We start from the raw sequence: 18,642 nt of genomic DNA, 5'->3' as shown, positions 1-18,642 counted from the left end.
GCTTAGAATTAAGAAGGTGGAGTAGTACGTGCGTATGATGAGTTCAACCAAAGTGGGTTCAGGTTCTTCAGGAGATGAGGCCCCGTGTGCTTGCAGGAATTAATTAGAGGGGGAATTAAAAGAACTAAACTTAATTAACAGCAGCCATGCACGGCGGCGCCTTTTGCCGCCGAATGCCTTTTGGTTTTCAGAGAGTAGTTTACCTCCGGGCAAACGTGGACTTTGCTCTGATCTTGTCCGGGTTCAGTTCGTTCGGTACAGCGTTGCTTCTTGTCCGTAGCACGAAATTTCAGGGCCATCTTACCCGCAAATCACATCGATTTTCGCACGGTCGATCGATCAAAACACACATCGCTTTCACCGATCAATTATATGCGCATGGACGCATGCATATATTATATGTGTCTCCGTTAAAATGACGATAAGTAGAGTACCTGAATATGGTAGGACAGTTTTGGTTACACTTTGATTGACATTGGGGGCCTTGAGAAGTTCAGAGTTTTATGAAGCTTTTAATTTGCAGTTTTGTTTGCACCTGACTCATCATGGCCAAGCTATGATCGTTCATGATTATGGACGACACTAGATTGTCCTTAATTCTATACAAATTTAGGGGTTGTTGCAAAGGTCACTTCAAGTGCGCCAGCTCTGTCGAGAAGAAAAGAAACACTCACTCTCATCTGCTACCGGCTTTTGCAAATAATCAAACAAAGCTAATTAAAGCCCAATAGCCCATGCAGCTACTAGCCGAAATGAATTAGAAATCGTTTGCACGTAACCTGGGCTATAGTTTATGCAATGATTCCAGCCTCTCCGTACGTGCAAACACCCACTTTTCTCCATGCAATTCTGATTGCCCGGTTTGTCTGTTCCCTGAATTTCTTCACTTGTTTTTGCCTTCAGAGAGTACGTGTAAGTTTGTGCCGGGTAGTATTTTTGCATTATGGAAAGCAATGGTGTTGCATGCGTACGTGTACATGTCCTCCACGACAAGAACACGGAAGACGGCTTGCAATTGAGCTTGCAGGAGACTAAACAATCGAGGAGTAGGTACGAACAGCTAAGGCTAAGGGTCCGTGTGCAAAGAGAGGAGTAAACAATTCAGAGGTTGCCGGCGTCAGATACAAGTTCAGAGTTTCAGAAAAATCTTCTTGTGTTTTTGGACTTTTTCTAGGAGAGGATTAGAGAGGTCAGACTGCCAAACAGCTTGTGGTTGGGATGTCGCAGATGTAGAACTAACAAGGTTGATGTTGATATGATACCCGGGGGGAAGAGAAAGTCTTGTGGGTTTCTCTTTGTTTTGGGCTTTAGGCTACATGACTAAATTCGATCAGTTTCAAGTCATTCTGGCCTAATTATTGGAGGCCCAATCCAGGGCTCAATTCTTTGAAGCTAAGATGGACAAGATGGCCGGCATTGTCAATTGCTCAAGGCAATGCCTTGAATTGGTCTCAATTGGTCACTGAATGTCCATGCAAGCAGATGACAAATGGAGCTTTGACGACCTCCATTTTTGTGTTTGGCCCTACTAGTAGTGCTGTCCGTTGAACTTCTCCTAGAGCTAGAGTTCAGGGAATTGTCTGGATCAGCTAAGATCGCTCATCTCACAACTTCACAGGACCTTCAGAGCTACAAATTACTCTGAACTCTGAACTCCGAAAACTCATTTGCAACTCTGAACTCTGAGTTCATAGCTACAAAGATGGAGTAGCATATTTGCAACCTGAATATAATTAGGAAACTAATCTTATTATATTTATCAATTCCATCTAGATCAACATTGACTGCGACCAAAGTTCCAAAAGCTCCAGCCAGGGTCACAGGTGCAAGCGTCTCGACAGAGACATCAAATTCAACTTTCCAGTCAACGGTTCATAAAAAATGTTGTAACTGCAAGCCATTTCGTCGGAGTCCAAATGCAAGGTGACAAACAATGTCAGTAAATTAATTCTTACAAAGGTAGAATGCTGATGCGAAGAAGAATCGTCACAGACTCACAATTAGTCTAATTTGCAAGCTGGACTTCAGACAAGTTCTGTCTGAATTCTGCATCACATCTGCCCATACACGCATAGTAATCTAAGATTAGTTTATCTAAAGAAAGCAACGGTTTGTATGATTGTTTCAGAATTTAGTTTCATCCTAGGCAGGGCCGAGTCATTAATTGATGCGTCCGAGGATGACAGCAACAACAGAAGCAGCTAGCAGCTTCATCAGCTGACTGTAACAAAATGAAACAATTTCGATGTGTCCACCTCAAGAAGAACCGAAAGAATACACATAAGCAATGAAATTTCTCTGCTAGAAAAAAAAATGGCGTCGAGTAGTTTTACTAGCACTCCTGCTCCATTGATGCAAATTGGAAATCTGTAGTGGAGTTATTCACAGAAACGTTTACAGTGATGTCTGACAGTAATCCGTGAACCGGTGATTGCTGCATCATATACGCGTATTAATTTGCTCACCATTTCATCATTCAGTTCTATATGTACTCCTACATTATAGGGGAATTGTTGTAGTATGTCTGACCATTTAACTCTTAAACGTGAAGTTACAGCAGGTCTACTTCTTTTCCTTTTGAACTCACAAGAAGTTAGTTTAGTTGTTATTCAGAAAACGCCAGTGTCATCATCCAAACCCATATGTCCTTGTAGTAAAATGCAAGGTTATTTATGCTACCTCCAGGAGCTTACTACACTACTAGAACCCCTTGCAAATTGTAAGTCTGTAACAAGGGCGTCACGGATATATACTGTTGCTCAGATTAATATATGACATATAGGAAAACCAACCTACCAGCAGTTCTGAAGTCTGAACGAGAAAGCCTGCACTATGAGTGATTTTATAGTATTTGAAAAGGTACTAGAAGGTATTATATTTTCTAGTGTAAAATTTGTAACTTTTCGGTATCTCCGACACTAGGAGGTACAGAAAATTACACTAATTTTTTTGGTACCTTTGATACCTCTTTAAGGACCACTCCAGTACTATTATATCCATTTTGCACAAGAGAGTTCTTCAGTGTGAAGCAGCTTCAGCCTCCAGTATATCCATTTTGCACTGCAAGGCGATCACACACACACGAGACAGCTAGGGCAAAGTCTTGGACAGCGATCGAGAGGCAGCTGCTACGCATCAAGGCCGGCCGGCCGAAACTACCCTGTCAAAACCGTGCAATATCCGTTATTTATTCAGAGAGACTGATGACAATAGCAATGCTCTTCGTTCACCGGCTAATCTAATTAATCCCCAAACCCTTCGAAGAATCGTCCTAGCTAGATTGGTAGCCACATGGAGTGTGGCGGCGAGCAGGAGTTCATGGCCGAGATGGCGCCGGTGATGAGCTCGCCGGGGCAGCAGGAGGCGGTGGTGTCGCCCACGGCGGCGCCGGCCGCTGCCAGGCCGTACTACGGGTGCGTGTTCTGCAAGCGCGGCTTCACCACGGCCCAGGCGCTCGGCGGGCACATGAACATCCACCGCCGCCACCGCCACCGCGCCATGCCGTCGCGGCGGCCCACGGCCACCGGCACAACGTCGATGGTGTCCCGGGACGACGTGGACTGCTATAACCAGCACCGCTACCTGGAGTACTCTCCTCCTCCTCCTACCCCGGTGCCACCGCCGGTGACATCTCCGCCGATGAGCAGCAGCTTCGCCGCCACGTCCTACGCCGGCGGCACGGCAACGGTGGCCGGAGTGGACGGGGAAGCCATGCGCGCTGCAGGTAGCAGTGATAGCCATATCAGGGAGCTGAGCCTGCTTGGTGGCGCAGACTCTAGTACTGATCGTGATCATGACTTGCACCTGCGCCTCGGGCGCCATGGCCGCGGCGGCGACGGGTCGCCGCGCACGCCAGAAGGCTCGCCGGAGAGGAAGCCGGACCTGGACTTGGAGCTCAGGCTCGGGCGCCATCCTCGGCATTGATCGATCCATCGATCGCATGGTAGTGCAATTCGTCCATACGCTACAAAATATACGTGTGCACCGCATTGATGTACATATAGTTCATGAGATTTATACATGGGTGCTTAATGAATTAGTAGTGTGATTTTGTTCTTTGATAGTATTGCCTATCTCGTACTTCTTTTTTTTTTGTGCATTCGTGTGTATATGCATATGGATGTGAAAATGTCTATGTAGTATATATATGGTTTTTTTTTTCAAACTTACATTATATTCATATATATAGAAAACAATTAACAAATGAGGCACACTCCAGATAAATGAGCCGGAAAGTTGTCGAGTTCATTTTGCACGATTAATCATGTTTTTGTCAAGCCCAAGTTGAAATAAGTTTGATATGCATCAAAGGGAAAGTTGAAGTACACATCTTAGTATGCTCTGTACAAAAATTCCATGAGTAAAATTCACAAAATTACATATGCTTGCCCAAACTATCATGTAACTATAGACTTAAAATGTTATATTATAAAACTATAGATTTAACACCAAATTTACGACAAAACTACATATTTAGAGCTAAATATCGCAACACTATAAATCTAATATTAAAGTTATCGCAAAACCCTAGCATAGCTATAAGCATGGTAGTTTCATGATTCAATTGCTCATAAACCTTTGTGATAATTTTATCACTACGTATGTAGTTTTGTGATCTTGGTATGAAATATGCAGTTTTGGAATAAATTTGGTGCTAAATCTGTTGTAGGTTTATGATATATCACTTTAAATTTGTAGTTGTGTGATTGTGAGTTTTGCGAAATTCACTTAATTTATATTAAAAAAATCTCTACTGTAAAATTCTACTCAAATTTTTTAAGTGTTTAGAAATGTCTACAAAATCGTAAAATACTTAAAATATATCCACACATAATTTCCGTAACTATATTTTACGTTTTTCATCGTAATTAAATCACTCAATATACAGATGCTAAAAAACATTCCTTGCATAATATCATACCCATAAAGCCATATGAAACGCCACAGGTAGAGCACATCTATGCGGTACACACATGTGCATCCTCTACTGGCGCAATTGCAGGATTTAGCAGTTTCAATCAATAGCGTCGTACAACCATTCAACCAATGACAATACTATATAAAGCAACAATTTGTTGTTATCTGGCTAGCTGCTACGTCGCAGCTCTAACCAGCTTAGCGGAGCAGGTTCACCATATTAATACCTACTATCCCTTATCAATTTTTTAATAAATAAATACATTATCCATGCACAACCTAATTTCAATAAATTATACCATTTACATGACTATGCATTCAGAAAATTTAAAAAGAACTTCACCTTAAATTCCCAATTCGGAGAAAAGAAAAGTAAAGGAAAGCTCAACACACAACACAAAGCAGAAGCCACTTGAGAGTGGAGACCAGAATATCGGATTTAATAACTTTGAGCAATAGCGTTGTACGGCCATGCATTCAATCAACGACAAAACTATATAAAGCAACACAACGGTTCGTTATTGTCTTGTCGGCTTCTACAACACAATTGTATTTAGCTCAGCCGAGCAGCCCTACTATAGTAATTGGATTGGCTACCCATGGATCACGTAAGTACTATGAAATTAGACCATCCATATGATTATACATTAAAAACAAGAAATTCAAATCAAACATGGAAAAAAAAAGAACAATGCCATGGAAGAAAAGGAAAGCTCAGCTTGCACAAGAGCAGAAGTCGCTGGAGAGTGGAGACCGCTAGACAGGGCAGGCACACAACACAGTCAGCTGGAAGAAAAGCCACGCGGGTCGCGGCAACCCTAGACCACCAAGAAGGCCGAGGCGGAGGCGGAGGAGAGAGGCGGAACACGAGGAGGCCACCAGAAAATTCCTCCCTCCCCCAGGAGAGGCGAGGCGAAGCGGAGCTCTCCTCCCAAATTCCCCAACCCTCCACCGCCTCCACCGCCACCGCCATGCGCATCCGCCGCTACGCCGCGCGCCTCCTCGCCTCCTCCACCGCCACCGCCCCCTCCTCCCTCCCGCCGCCCCCCGCCGCCTCCGCGGCCTGGTGCCACGCCGCCGCGGACGATTGCGCCATCTGCGACCTCACCCGCTCCGCCTCCCCGCAGGTATACCCCTCTTCCCCCCTCCCCCGCCGCATTATCCCGCCGCTGGAACGAGCGAGGAATTTCGCCTCGAGTGGGTTGGGGGTTCTAATGGTTTGTTTCTGTTCGCCGATGATACCGCAGGTGGTGGCGCCGGACGCAATCAAGCAGAAGGGGCACATTGCCGGCCGGGCGCCGGAACCCGAGCTCAGGAGCGATCCGCGCGTCGGACTAGCCGAACGAACTCCTGTTCCGGAAGGTGCGCGCTGTGTTGCTGCCCACTCTTGGGATCACTTGAATACTCCAATGTTAGTGCTATAGGGGAATGGCTCATTGATGTGTGCCATGTTTGTGTTTCTTGTGGTGTTCCGCTGCCTGATTGCAGATCAAGGGCGCGATATAGATGACGGTCCTCCCGCGAAAAGATCTCTCACGTTTACTGATGCTGCGGCGAGGCTAGAAGGTTCGGGAAATGTTGGTGCTGGAGTTGCTACTGAACCAGCAGATGTTGGTGCTGGAGTTGCTACTGAACCAGCAGCTAGAGTAGGAGCCCCCGTTGCTAATGGAGCTGTTAGTGGGCAGGAGGATAGAGCAGCAACTTGTCTTGCGGATGAATCTGCTGCGGAGCTGATCGCTACCGGGGTAACTTCTCTCGTTACCGGAGCAACCGCTGAACCAGAGGTTTTAAAAGGGGCTTCATTTGCTAATACAAATGTTACCGAGCCAAGAGTTTCGGAGAGAGTTCTTCTTGTGCGTGAAGCTGCAACTGAGCCAGAAGCTGAAGTCTCTATGCGAGAAGTTACAGGAGGAGCTCTCCCTGATGGTGAAGGTGCTGCAAAGTTGGAAATTACAGGGGGGCTTTCTCGAGAATCTGCTGACAAAATGGAAGTTACAAAGGGAATTTCTCTTGTTACTGAAGCTTCTGCTGATTCAGAACTTGCACAGAGAGTTCCTACTGAACCAGGAGTTGAACTCTCTCTGCCGGAAGTTACAGAGAGAGTTCCTGTTGTGACTGAAGATTTCACTGAGCTAGGAGATACATTCAGTGGCCTACATATTACAGGGTTCGCTTCCCTGGATAATGAAGGTTCCGTGGAACAAGAAGTCACAGGAAGTGGTTCTCTTGTAAATGAAGCTACAGAGATGGAAGTTAAGGAAGGAACCTGTATCTTCACCAGAGTTGCCACAGAGCTGGGAGATACTGGTAGAGTTTCTGCTTGTAGTGGAGATGGTGACATTGCTTTAGATGAGCCACGACCTCCTGATTGTGTTTCGGAGGTTGCCAATGTGAATGTTGGAAATGCAGGAGAGGCTGTTGCGAGCAAAGTGCAGCCTTTTAGAGACAATGCAGAAAGTGTTGGTGGTTCTATTAATTCAACAGGCAATGGCCATGTTAGCTCCAAAAGTCCAACTGCAGATGAAGCAGCACCACCTGGTGGATGTACTGATACACCCAGTGTTTCATGTTTATCAGACATTGTGGCTAGAAGCATCGGTAAGTCAGGGAGAACAGATATCATATGTTATGTTAGGCGCAGGGGTAAAAGGAAGCTGGAAATGGTGGAGGTAAAGGAAGAAAATGTTGAAATGGATGACAGTGCTATCTGTGATCAATATGATGATAAAGTGGCATCAGAAAGAACTGGTCCTTGCGAGAGTGTGACGTCAACTGCTGTATCTGTAGAGATTAAAATTGCTGACATAAAGAGAGAGCTTGAAGATAATTCAACTGCTAGCAAGGGTAAAAAGAAGAGGGCCAAAAGGTTTCAATGTGAAATAGATTATTGCCGCATGACATTCAAGAACCGAGCTGAGCTTTCTGTTCATAAAAAGAACACATGCACGGTCAAGTCATGCGGCAGACATTTCAGATCCCACAAGTATCTGAGGCGCCACCAGAGCATTCACAATGATGATATGCCATACAAGTGTCCATGGGAGGGTTGCAGTATGGCTTTCAAGTGGTCATGGGATCGGGGTGAGCATTTCCAAGTCCATGCTGGCAAAAGACCTTATAAATGCACAACACCTGGGTGCAGCAAGATATACAAGTTTGTTTCGGACTTCACCCGGCATAAGAGGAGGTGCAAACCTCAGAGGTAAAAGCTTGTGTGATACTACAGATTTAGGATAGGAGTAAAAATCTTGTACTTGCTACTGTAGATGTTTTTTTTATTTATTTGCTGGATGATCGGTGTTGTTCTAGCGACCTATAGCAGGATTGCTTGTTACTCTGTTGAGAAAATTTTACAATCTGTAGTTCGGAAATTTTGAATGCGTGTTTCTCAAATATCGTTATACATTCTAAAAATGCTGCTTCATAATATCCGAGATGTTTTTCCGGTGCAGTGTATATATAAATTCTCTGACTTAGGCCTGTGTACAGAGCTGTTTTTTGTTCACTTCTTCCAAATTGGTTTCAGGATATTATTTCCTGTTTATCATTGGCCTGTTTAATGTGTTTGCATCAAAGTACAACATACAACTTGCTTATTTTGATACTGCCTGTTGCTTATGTGTAGCCATTTAAGCTTATTTCTGGCTGTGGAATAAGCCTTTGTGTTTTAACTAGTTAATACATATATTTTCACGGTGAGCTCAGAAATTTAGTTATTGCAATCGTCTGTCATGAAGGTGCTTCTTTTATGCATTCCGAGAAGAATTCTATATATATCATAGATCAGTTAATGGTTTCACCGAACCATTAATTACTGCAGCTTGTTTAGAATGTGTGCTCTTCCATTTGAGAGAGCGCAGGCTCATAGGAGATAATTTCTATGCTTATCTGGTTGTTCAAAACTAGAATGAAATAATATGATGTAAGTTTTTGAGATCTAGTGCTCTGTTCTACTGAGGGTGCGTTCTGAACCGCCGACTGGAGTCTCAGTTCTAGTATTCTACTCGTTTAGGATTCCGATATGTGCACCCACCAGATTTGCCATCAATCGTTAAAGAGTTCTTTTGTTCCCATTAACGATGTACAAATTGAAATGAGTATCTTATGTGCTTTTCCTGCCTGGTAAATTTCAAGATACCCAATCCTTTTCTCAAAGGAAGTACGAAACACATCCCTGTTTTGCCACAAATTTGATCGTTCATAAAAGGCTTTGATCCACAAGACCATTATTTTGGTTAAGCCATTAGTATAGTACGTATGTACTAGTATGTGCTGGAAAATGGTCGGAAAGATAGTTCCTGTTGGAGAACTCTGGGATATATCTGCAGTTGGTGCCTCTTTTGTGTGTGTTTTGACGCTTCAAGCTGTACTATTTGCTAGAGTATTCGCTTGTGATTCCCTTCTTTTGACCCTATGTTCTATGTTATGTAATTGACTTATGTTTCTTTTAATTGACTCTAGGTTTGCCAGTAACTTTTAAGTACTGATCAGCCTTAATTAGTTTGTAAGTTCATCTCTGATGCATCCATTGTAAACAATGTCAACATACACGCCCATCACGTGACTTGCTTGGTTCTGGTAATAAACCCAATTTTCTAGTACTAAATGTAAAATTATTGAAGCATAGTGCCATTGGTAGGCTGGTCGGACGGTGGTGAGACAGTAATCACACTTATCCCGTTGGATGATCCCACTATTTAGCATTTCTTTTTAAATATTGGATTCAGTTCTTGCTCTGTTTCATTCTCTAACAACGGGGACTATAGTCAGCCACGTTCATCATGTGAACTCGTTTTCACGTCACCTCTGTCTGTGTTGTGTTCCTTTCTCATCAGATGAACTTGAAAGTTGAAACTTGAAAGAAACATATGACTGTTAGCTTGTGACACTAGTACTAGGAGAGAGGTGGAATGTGATTCCGAATTCCGGATGATTCGTGCACTGCTGACGAGGAATGGTCCTCTGTACTGCATTATTGATGCCGCCGATGACCGGTTCGACCGGCATTGGCAAGTGAACCTCTCTCGTGACTGATCTGATGTGGTTCCTGTTTATTCGTTTCGGCACTTCCCTACTTCCCTTTCAAGGTAAGTTTTGATCGTCCGCGGCTATAGGGTCTGGTTTGTTACTATTAACAAAGCTGAACGTTTTTTTTTTCTTTTGCGATTACATGAAAGACTAGCACATACTACTCTCAGTCATGATCATGTTGTCCCTTAACACACGTAACGTTTAAAGGGAGTTGATTTTACTGAGATCATATTGAAGACATATTAAAGAGTTATGCTTCGGTTAGTAAAAACTACCATTTCTGTCCTGAATAATTTTATTTTTTGCCTCTTTCATTTGTCTCAACATAAATTTATTTTTAGTAATCATTACATCGGAGTTTGTAAAAGTAGAAGATAAATACATTGAGAGTAGATAAAGAGATAATTATATTAGAATTTGATTAAGGAAGGATAATTCTAATCTTTTTATTTTGTATTGATATGGGTCAGATGAGTGAAAAATAAACTTGTTTTGAGACAAAGGGAGTAATATGTCATACAAACATTTTTCTTAAATTAAAACTTATCACAAGTGTACTGACTCATCAGGAGCCACAAAATCTATGCTCATCACACTTGCGGGTTAAAAAAAAAAGGTTCAAACACGAAAGAAAACTAGGCTCCCTTAAATTTTAGGGAAAACATAGGAAATTTGGAATATTTTAATCCTATAGAAAAAATTCCTATAAAAACTTTTGAAACAAATGATTCAATCATATCCTTTGCCTTAAAATTTTATTTTAATGGAATAGACAATCCTATAAAGATTTTAGAGGTCGATTGCCATGGGTTGGATGGATTTGGACAGTGCTCTGCCTGGGCCTGAAATACGTTGCTTTCTTTTTAAGAACTGAGAAACGTTGCTTAAATTGTTACGATTTTGTATATAACTTTGTGTGTTCTTTTGGAAGTTTTAAATAATCATAACAAAATTGCATCCTCAACCAATATACCATTATATAGTATCTGTGTCTGTCTTGCTCACAGCAACAATTTATCATGTACAGAATATGCTATGCAATTGTTCCTAGTTGCTAGCTGGTGAACACACAATTCCTAGGAAGATCACCAGTCCCGTTCACAATCACAACTACTTAGACCACATCCTGAAGGAATAAATTCATCATCCAGCAATCGGGTGATTCATACCACCACGCTTTGAAGAGAGGCAAACTGGAGTGCAGCTTTTCTTGATTGCTCCAAGTGAACTGTCTCAGTTCAGTTCAGGGATGCGGTTGGTATATCCAACTCCCTGAAATCTTTGCGTATGCTCCATAGGATCTCAGCGCATCGCCTCATGCTTGGCCTGTTCCTCTTAGTTGTAGCTAAGCACTGCAGAGCCAGCTCGTACGTTTTCTCGACGGCCAGGTTGATCGCATCAGTTGCTTCTAGATTTTGATCCAGCGTTTGTATTGCATTTCCCTCAACAAATTTTTCCATTGCCTGTATAAAATTTGCTATATGTTTCATTGGGTAATGGAGAAGATTTGAGATGCAATGGTAAGGATTAGAATAGCACAAAAACTAACCCATTTTGCAGTAACACGCTCGACGATAGCTCTCCTTGGTTCTATCGGGCGCCTCCCTGTTATCAACTCCACCAGAAGAACTCCAAAGGAGTAGACATCACTCTTCTCATTGAGCTGGTATGTTCTGAGATATTCAGGATCAAGATAGCCTGCTGTTCCTTTTACTTGGGTTGAGACATGGCTAGCATCAGTTGGAGCTAGTTTGGCAAATCCAAAGTCAGCAACCTTTGCCCTACAGTTGTTTGTGAGAAGAATGTTTGACGATTTGATGTCCCTGTGGATGACTGGGTGATCTGCATTGTTGGTAAAATTGTAAGGGTTAGAATTTAGTTGCTACTTGATGAGTTGATAGTGAGCAAAGTGGTTGTTTGAACATGTAACCAAGGACAATTTTTACATAAAAAGACGCATTTTTCCAATGGAAGTATAGATATGCCATACATTTACTCTGGAATCCGCAGATCAGCTCCGCATGGCATCTAGGCAGGCTACTAACAACTACTACTCACATAGAGAATTAATTGATGGAATAAACGAAAATGGATACGCAGATCAAGAATATTAGAAGCAGCTAAGGACACCATGTTACCTAAATGTTTGTTCCTTTTAGGGACATGAACATTTCAACTGTAACTATCGGTTATCTTCTCTAGATTCACCAATCAGTAGGTTTCAAATATACAATTTGCTGAAGAAAAAAATCACATAGAACTACAGAAGAACTAGATATACCTGAGTAGGTGTGAAGATATGTAACAGCGTGAGCCACATCGATTGAAATATCCAATCTTAGAGAAAATTCAAGAATTTTTCCATTGACACCTGCATATGGCTAACTTCATGTAAGATACAATTAGCATTAACCCTTGATTTATATTCTCACAAAGGGGGGATTTCCAGGATCATGGGATTCTTACAATCAAGGTGTTCACGAAGATTTCCATTGGGAACATACTCAACAATGATTAACTGCTCACCACCAAACTCCAGGTACCCATGAAACCTTACCAAATTAAGGTGCTCGATACATTGCAACGTCTCAATCTCGTTCCGGAACTCACGACCCATATGCTTGTCGTACACATTCTGCAAAGAAAGGCGACCAAGGTAATCAGTATTCGCTAGCTAATGCAGTCTGCAAAATGAACATTAAGAAATAAGAGCAAACCTTCTTGGCCCGTTTGACGGCGATAAGAGTGCCGTCATTAAGCTGACCTTTGTATACTGTCCCGGAACCGCCCTGCCCAATCTTCAGGTTTGGCGAGAAATTTTTGGTTGCTTTCTGGATCTGTGGTAAGGAGAATTGTGTGCTTCCAGGGATCTCCTTTCCTGAAGAATTTCTATGCATTGGATTATACAGTCCTTTCATTGATCTCCGCATCTCAAAATTGCTTCCACTGCTAGAACCTTGTGAGCTTATCGACTGTGATACTGATGATTTAACAATTAACAGAAATAAGTATCTGAACCAGGTGGGGAAAAAACATAACGATGATAATTCTTGCAGTGAAAAGGGTGAAAACAAAAATTCGCATCCACATTTTTTAATGAATTCAACGACACCTATATTAATTAATTAATTAATTAATATGAGCATCATAACTCTGGCATGAGCTACTGAAATATTTATTGTTCAGAGCAATACTTTGCATGGAGATTGCATGATCATCCATGTTAATTTACAGAGCTTGAAATTCTGCTTTGATCAGAGAGGGATCAAGAAATGATAGCTTATAGATAGGTTCGCTTATAGTATGGAATATGCTAGGTGAATTTTGACCAAGATGGGTCCAGGATCAAGTGGAGACAAATCAAAAAACAATAAAGAAGCAGTTCGAGAGTGTTACACACGTATGATTAAACTAAGAGATCTTAGATGAGTAGGCACCATCCTGATGAACACACGCCACAAAACGCATACAACCAAACTACCCTCGGATTTAAAAAGGAAAAGAAATCAAACCTTTTTTGCTCAAACACCGTACGAGTTCAACCGAAGAAAAATACCTCGAAATGTTGTCATCACTGGACATATTTTTTCTACCATTAGTACGTGAGCAAATATTACTTCTGCATATATCATGAGATTATCCTCTCCAATTACAGCGCCGTACAAACACTATCGTACGCGTTGACCGCAAGCCGTTGACGAACAAGATAGTAGTACTATCTTCAACACACACAAAAAAAGGACTAGTTTGGCCGACAAAAGTATCGTATTTGAAACTTTTTCAAGGAAAAAAAACACCCTAAAAGCTGCGGAGAAATTATGGATAAGAAGAAGAGGAGGAGGAGGAGGATGGATTCACGTGTTAATTTGTTCTTGGGACTTACGCTGTTGTGAGGGATGGAAGTCGTCGGACAACGACGAGGTCTCCGGGGAGCGCGCCTGCGCCTCCCCGGAGACGAAGCATGACCGGAAGGCGTCGAGGAAGGCGGTCCCGCGGCCGCCGCCGCTCCCCACGGACCTCTCGGAGTTGTACGACTCCGTGGTGGTGGCCACGGAGAGGTCGCGGCTGTCGCCCGGGTCGCTCCGCCGCCTCGGCCTCGGCGCCGCGCCACCGCCGCCGCCTCTGCTCCCAATCATCTCTGTCTCTCCGGATCAGAAGCCCTCGGAGGAAGGGAAGAAGGAAAGAGAAGGGCACGTTGATGGTTTGGAAAAGTGAGAGAGGAAGAAGAAGAAGAAGAAGAAAAGGGCGGGGGTTGGGCGCTTTCTTCGGCTGCCCCGCGCGGATCAAAGTGGACTGGTTCGCGACTTCGGGTACTTTCGCTGCATGCGGCCCCCACGTTGTTGTTATCGTGTACTAGTAGTCTATATTTTTTAAGACAAAAATATCTAAAAGGTGGAGTTTGTTTGTGTTGGGGTTGTTTTGGGATAGTGGGGGTTTGCTACAAAATTGCATTTTATTTAATAAATGCATGATTTTTAGAGAGTTTTCGTAGGAAATAGTTCAATTCGTACCAACAAAATTTTGTTGGAGATCATACATTTTAAAGGTCTCAACTGAAATCTCGTCGTACAAATGTCAAATAAGATTTGTGCCTTCCTTTTGCATTTGTAATCTATTAAACTGGTTTTTGGAGCTTAGGGCATTGAACAATTCTAGGCAACCCTGACTACAAACCTAGGGCAGGATGTACGATCGCCTGGTAGTATCTTTATATGCTTTGTGCTCATAAGTGTTGGTTTTTGCATCTATTTAGTCCAAAAAAATGTTATTCCTAAACTTATGAATACTATACATGATGATAATCTATTGATTAGCAAGTTTTTTTTTGTTATTGTTCATTATTTTAGTTTTAAATTGTAGTATCAACATTATTTATCGAGAACTAAAATCATACTGTGAGGTAACTATTAAGAGTTATTACTTGGTGTATTATGTTAGTGGTTTATATTTGAGTCACTGCAGATGATGGTTTATAAAGTATATTTTAAAAGCAAAAAAGAAAAGTATTTAGCCTAAAAGACCTCGAGTACCGAGTTCCTCTTGAACAGTTGAAGGACCTTGGGTAGGGGTCAAGCAATAAGACCCTATTTAGTTCTCATGTATTAAATATAGGAAAAATAATAATTACACAGATTGCGTCTGAATTACGAGACGAATCTTTTTAAGCCTAATTGCGCCATGATTTGACAATGTAGTGCTACAGTAAACATTTGCTAATGACGGATTAATTAGGCTTAATAAATTTATCTTGCAGTTTCCTGGCAGATCTGTAATTTGTTTTGTTATAGACTACGTTTAATACTTTAAATGTGTGTCCATATATCCGATGTAACAACTAAACCTAAAAAAATTTCCCCATCTAAACAAGCCCTAGCAATAATATTGCAGCCATAGGGTTGAATAATACTCCCTCCATCTAAAAAAACCAACCTATAAGGAGTGTGAACACTCCTGCTCCTACTCCTAGTATAATGAACCTAAATAAAGGGCTGTCCAGATTTGTTGTACTAGTAACCCCTCTTAGGTTGATATTAACCCCTCTTAGGTTGATATTTTAGGACGGAGGGAGTAAGCCATACAGGTGATTGTTCCTATGACATGAGCATCATTAAGGAGCGTAAACATCGAAGAAAGACAATAAAACGCTCGGTGACAAGGAGTGGACACTCGCGTCAGGAGCACCGATAGTGATATGCAGGTGGTGACATACGCGAGGAGGATGAGAGCAAGGGAGAGGAATGACGAGAACTAGGGTCGCCTTTGGTGTTTTTCTTTTTTAGTGGAAACACAAAATCGAGTAACGCATTTCCCATCAGACGGTTAAATAATTCGTCATTTTTTGTTATAAAAGAACATATATTATATTTATCATGTACTCCTTTCGTCCCAAAAAAGCTAACCTACGAAAGAATGTGACTCAACTTAGCACAACGAATTTAGATAAAAGAGTTATCCAGATTCATTACACTACGTTGTATCACATCTTCTTATATATTGATATTTTTGAAATTGATGGAGTAGTATATAAGTAATTATTTTTTATTTTTTAAATGATTATCGGTGCTATGGGCCCAGAGGTACCAGGCTGAGGGGAAGGAAGCCTTTCCCTCTGACTGTGCACCCGGGTGACCCGGACCCCCCCCCCCCCTCGGGGGATCGGGCACTCAGGCGATAAACGGCCAAGCAGTGTGGGCCACGTGTTCCCGGGGGGTTCGGGGTACCTCGTCGCACCCCTCGGGACTGAGGGGCTGCGTCACCCCAAGGCACTCGCTCAGCCGCCACGCGGCAGCCACATGGGGACTTGAGCAGGCGGGGACGCTGTCTGCCGAGCGCATTTATGGGCGGCGCCCCAACCGCCCCCGTTGCATTTAATGCGGCGTGGCTAGTCGTGCGCCGCCCGCCGAAAGACGTGCGCCAGGCAATCTTGACCGGACCGGTCTGCGACCGGTGACAGACGGATGGGACAGGCGGCAGCGCACCCACACCCACCCTGTGTCAGGCGGCGTGGGAGCAGGTATGCCCCGTCTCGTCAGCTGCAGGGGATCGACGTGCGGGTCGGTGCACCCCGAGCGCGTGAACCAGCAAAGTCATCAAGAATTTACGAGGGAATGACGGGGGATGTTCCCCGTGTCAGATGAAGTGCCTCGGTGGGGGCCACCTGAGGACGACCGCATGCTTTGCTTCCGGCCCAAGGCATGGACAGCTATTCAGTTCAGGTCGGTTTGGGCCCCTCTCCAAGGAGGAGAGCGTAGAGATAGTGCATGTGGTATCCCCTTGAACTATAAAAGGAAGACCTTGCCCTACGAGCAAGGGTAAGACTCTTAATAGATCGAATTTTAGGAGGAGGCTAGCCGAGCCCTAGTAGTTTCTCTTAGGATTTGAGTTCCCTGCAACAATTCGAAGATCAACCCACACACAGGAGTAGGGCATTACGATCCACAGCGGCCCGAACCTAAATAATCTCTTGTCTCCAATTTCATCACCATCCATCTTGCGAGCCTAACCCCGGCGGATCGATCTCGCACAGGCGAGCTCACGTTCCTAATCACCGCACTTAATCCCTTGGCCGAACTCACAAAGGAAGGACTCACGTCCTCCTGTTAGAGAGGGTCACTCTTCGACAAAGATTTTCATGTGCGTATCTAATGCTATGCAAATCAAGTAAGTTTTCATCAAAAACTGCTCTCGATCCGTTTGGAAGTCCTCTCTCCGGCCTATAATTTGTGTCGTCCATAGTTCCATTTCCGGTTTTCAACCAACAGTAAACACTAGATTGACAAACCACAAGTCAGTCATCTCACATCTCACGGTCACGGTGGGGCACTCGACGGTGTTCGTCGTGAAGACTGATAGCGAAGGCAATGGCGACAAACATAGACACAAGACACTCACTGATTCATTTCGTGGCTCGCTGGCGGCTGCTAACTTGGAACAAAATGTCTCATGTCAAGCGAAGGAAGCTCGACGAAGAGTGGCACCGGAATGGTCGTACTTGTGCATTCCCATACTCTCATTTGACTGCACCTGGTCTATGCTGCTGCTGAACCGACGACGACCATCCCGGGAACAAACACATCGCCTAGCGCTGCCCTGAACCACTCAATCGCCGGTGGGACCAAACTTGGCAGCCGTGTGGAATTGGAAATGTCGAAGTGAAGTCAAAGTCAATCATTTTTAATGCATGTCTCTGCTTTGCCTTCACATCTCACCTGTACTCTCTCTATCCTCCAAATATAAGGGATTTTCACATTTTACTTACTGTTTAACTATTCGTCTTATTTAATTATTTTTGAAATTATTATTTATTTTTTTACTTATTTTATTATCCAAAATACTTTAAACATAACTTTTTGTTTTTTATATTTACACAAATTTTTAATAAGACGAGTGGTCAAACAGTGCAAACAAAATATCAAAATCTTTTATATTAGGAGACTGAGGGAGTATTGAGCAATCCATCCAGGTGTATGACAGGTAGGCCTCCCTCTAGTACCATGGCCCACTCCTGGTAACCACAGAGTATGGTGGATCTAGGTATACACGTAGACGAGACGGAATCCTTCAGTTGATCCAACAACACTACTACTCCAAGTGACAACGAACGGTGAGTCACGAGTCAATAACAAGTCGGCACGGGCACGCGACATGTGGTTCGGCAGGATGCGCTGCCATCGCCGCCGACCTCCCTCGGTCGCGGCACGGCGAATCCACCGCGCCCGACGGCAGCGGCGTGCGCGCGGTTGGCCGACTGATCGGAACGACGGCGAGCTGGCGAGAAGCGGACGGGACGTTTGCCTTGTCAATGCGGTAACGCAGAAACTGTTGGATTTTACGGATGTGTCTAGCTGTTGTAGGGCGCGTTTCGTCGTTTTAATCTATGCGCGTGTCCGTTGCACCGTGCGTTGGTGGTGCCGAGGACAACAAAAGAGTGAGGTGACAGACGGGCGGCCGGGTGTAATGTAAAGAGCGACGGGTCTGTGTTCCACACGCTTCACCGTGCACCTGACGTCTGGTGGTGTCAAAATCGTCCTGGCAACCGAAAAAATTTCCACTACTCGGATTTCCTACTTTTCAAGTAAGAGCAAGTTTAACAGATAGTCCACTACTGGCTCAAATTTATCTACAGCCAATGTAATAGCCAATTCATACAATAGTTACTTACTATACTATTAATATATAATACCACATGTCATA

General features: G+C 43.4%; 3 protein-coding genes across 3 annotated transcripts; 2 read left to right on the top strand and 1 right to left on the bottom strand.

Moving 5' to 3' along the window:
• Window positions 1-3,291: 3,291 nt before the first annotated feature.
• Window positions 3,292-3,924, top strand: LOC127768736 (transcriptional regulator SUPERMAN-like). The gene has a single exon (XM_052294371.1). It carries the CDS (start codon window positions 3,292-3,294, stop codon window positions 3,922-3,924), a length of 633 nt encoding a protein of 210 aa, XP_052150331.1.
• A 1,765-nt stretch (window positions 3,925-5,689) lies between these two features.
• Window positions 5,690-8,403, top strand: LOC127767264 (uncharacterized). The gene is made up of 3 exons (XM_052292542.1): window positions 5,690-6,044; window positions 6,165-6,279; window positions 6,406-8,403. The coding sequence occupies exons 1-3, from the start codon at window positions 5,889-5,891 to the stop codon at window positions 8,121-8,123; spliced, it is 1,989 nt and encodes a 662-aa protein (XP_052148502.1). The 5' UTR covers window positions 5,690-5,888; the 3' UTR covers window positions 8,124-8,403.
• A 2,497-nt stretch (window positions 8,404-10,900) lies between these two features.
• LOC127767266 (calmodulin-binding receptor-like cytoplasmic kinase 2) lies at window positions 10,901-14,213 on the bottom strand. The gene is made up of 6 exons (XM_052292543.1): window positions 13,832-14,213; window positions 12,666-12,928; window positions 12,415-12,583; window positions 12,230-12,319; window positions 11,498-11,790; window positions 10,901-11,411 (listed from the first exon to the last, which is right to left on the bottom strand). The coding sequence occupies exons 1-6, from the start codon at window positions 14,082-14,084 to the stop codon at window positions 11,187-11,189; spliced, it is 1,293 nt and encodes a 430-aa protein (XP_052148503.1). The 5' UTR covers window positions 14,085-14,213; the 3' UTR covers window positions 10,901-11,186.
• Window positions 14,214-18,642: the final 4,429 nt, after the last annotated feature.

The sequence above is a fragment of the Oryza glaberrima genome, chromosome 3 (assembly GCF_000147395.1).
Source record: "Oryza glaberrima chromosome 3, OglaRS2, whole genome shotgun sequence".
Lineage (NCBI taxonomy): Eukaryota > Viridiplantae > Streptophyta > Magnoliopsida > Poales > Poaceae > Oryza > Oryza glaberrima.
The sequence above is the reverse complement of the archived record's forward strand: the minus strand, read 5'-3'. Positions and strand labels throughout refer to the sequence as shown.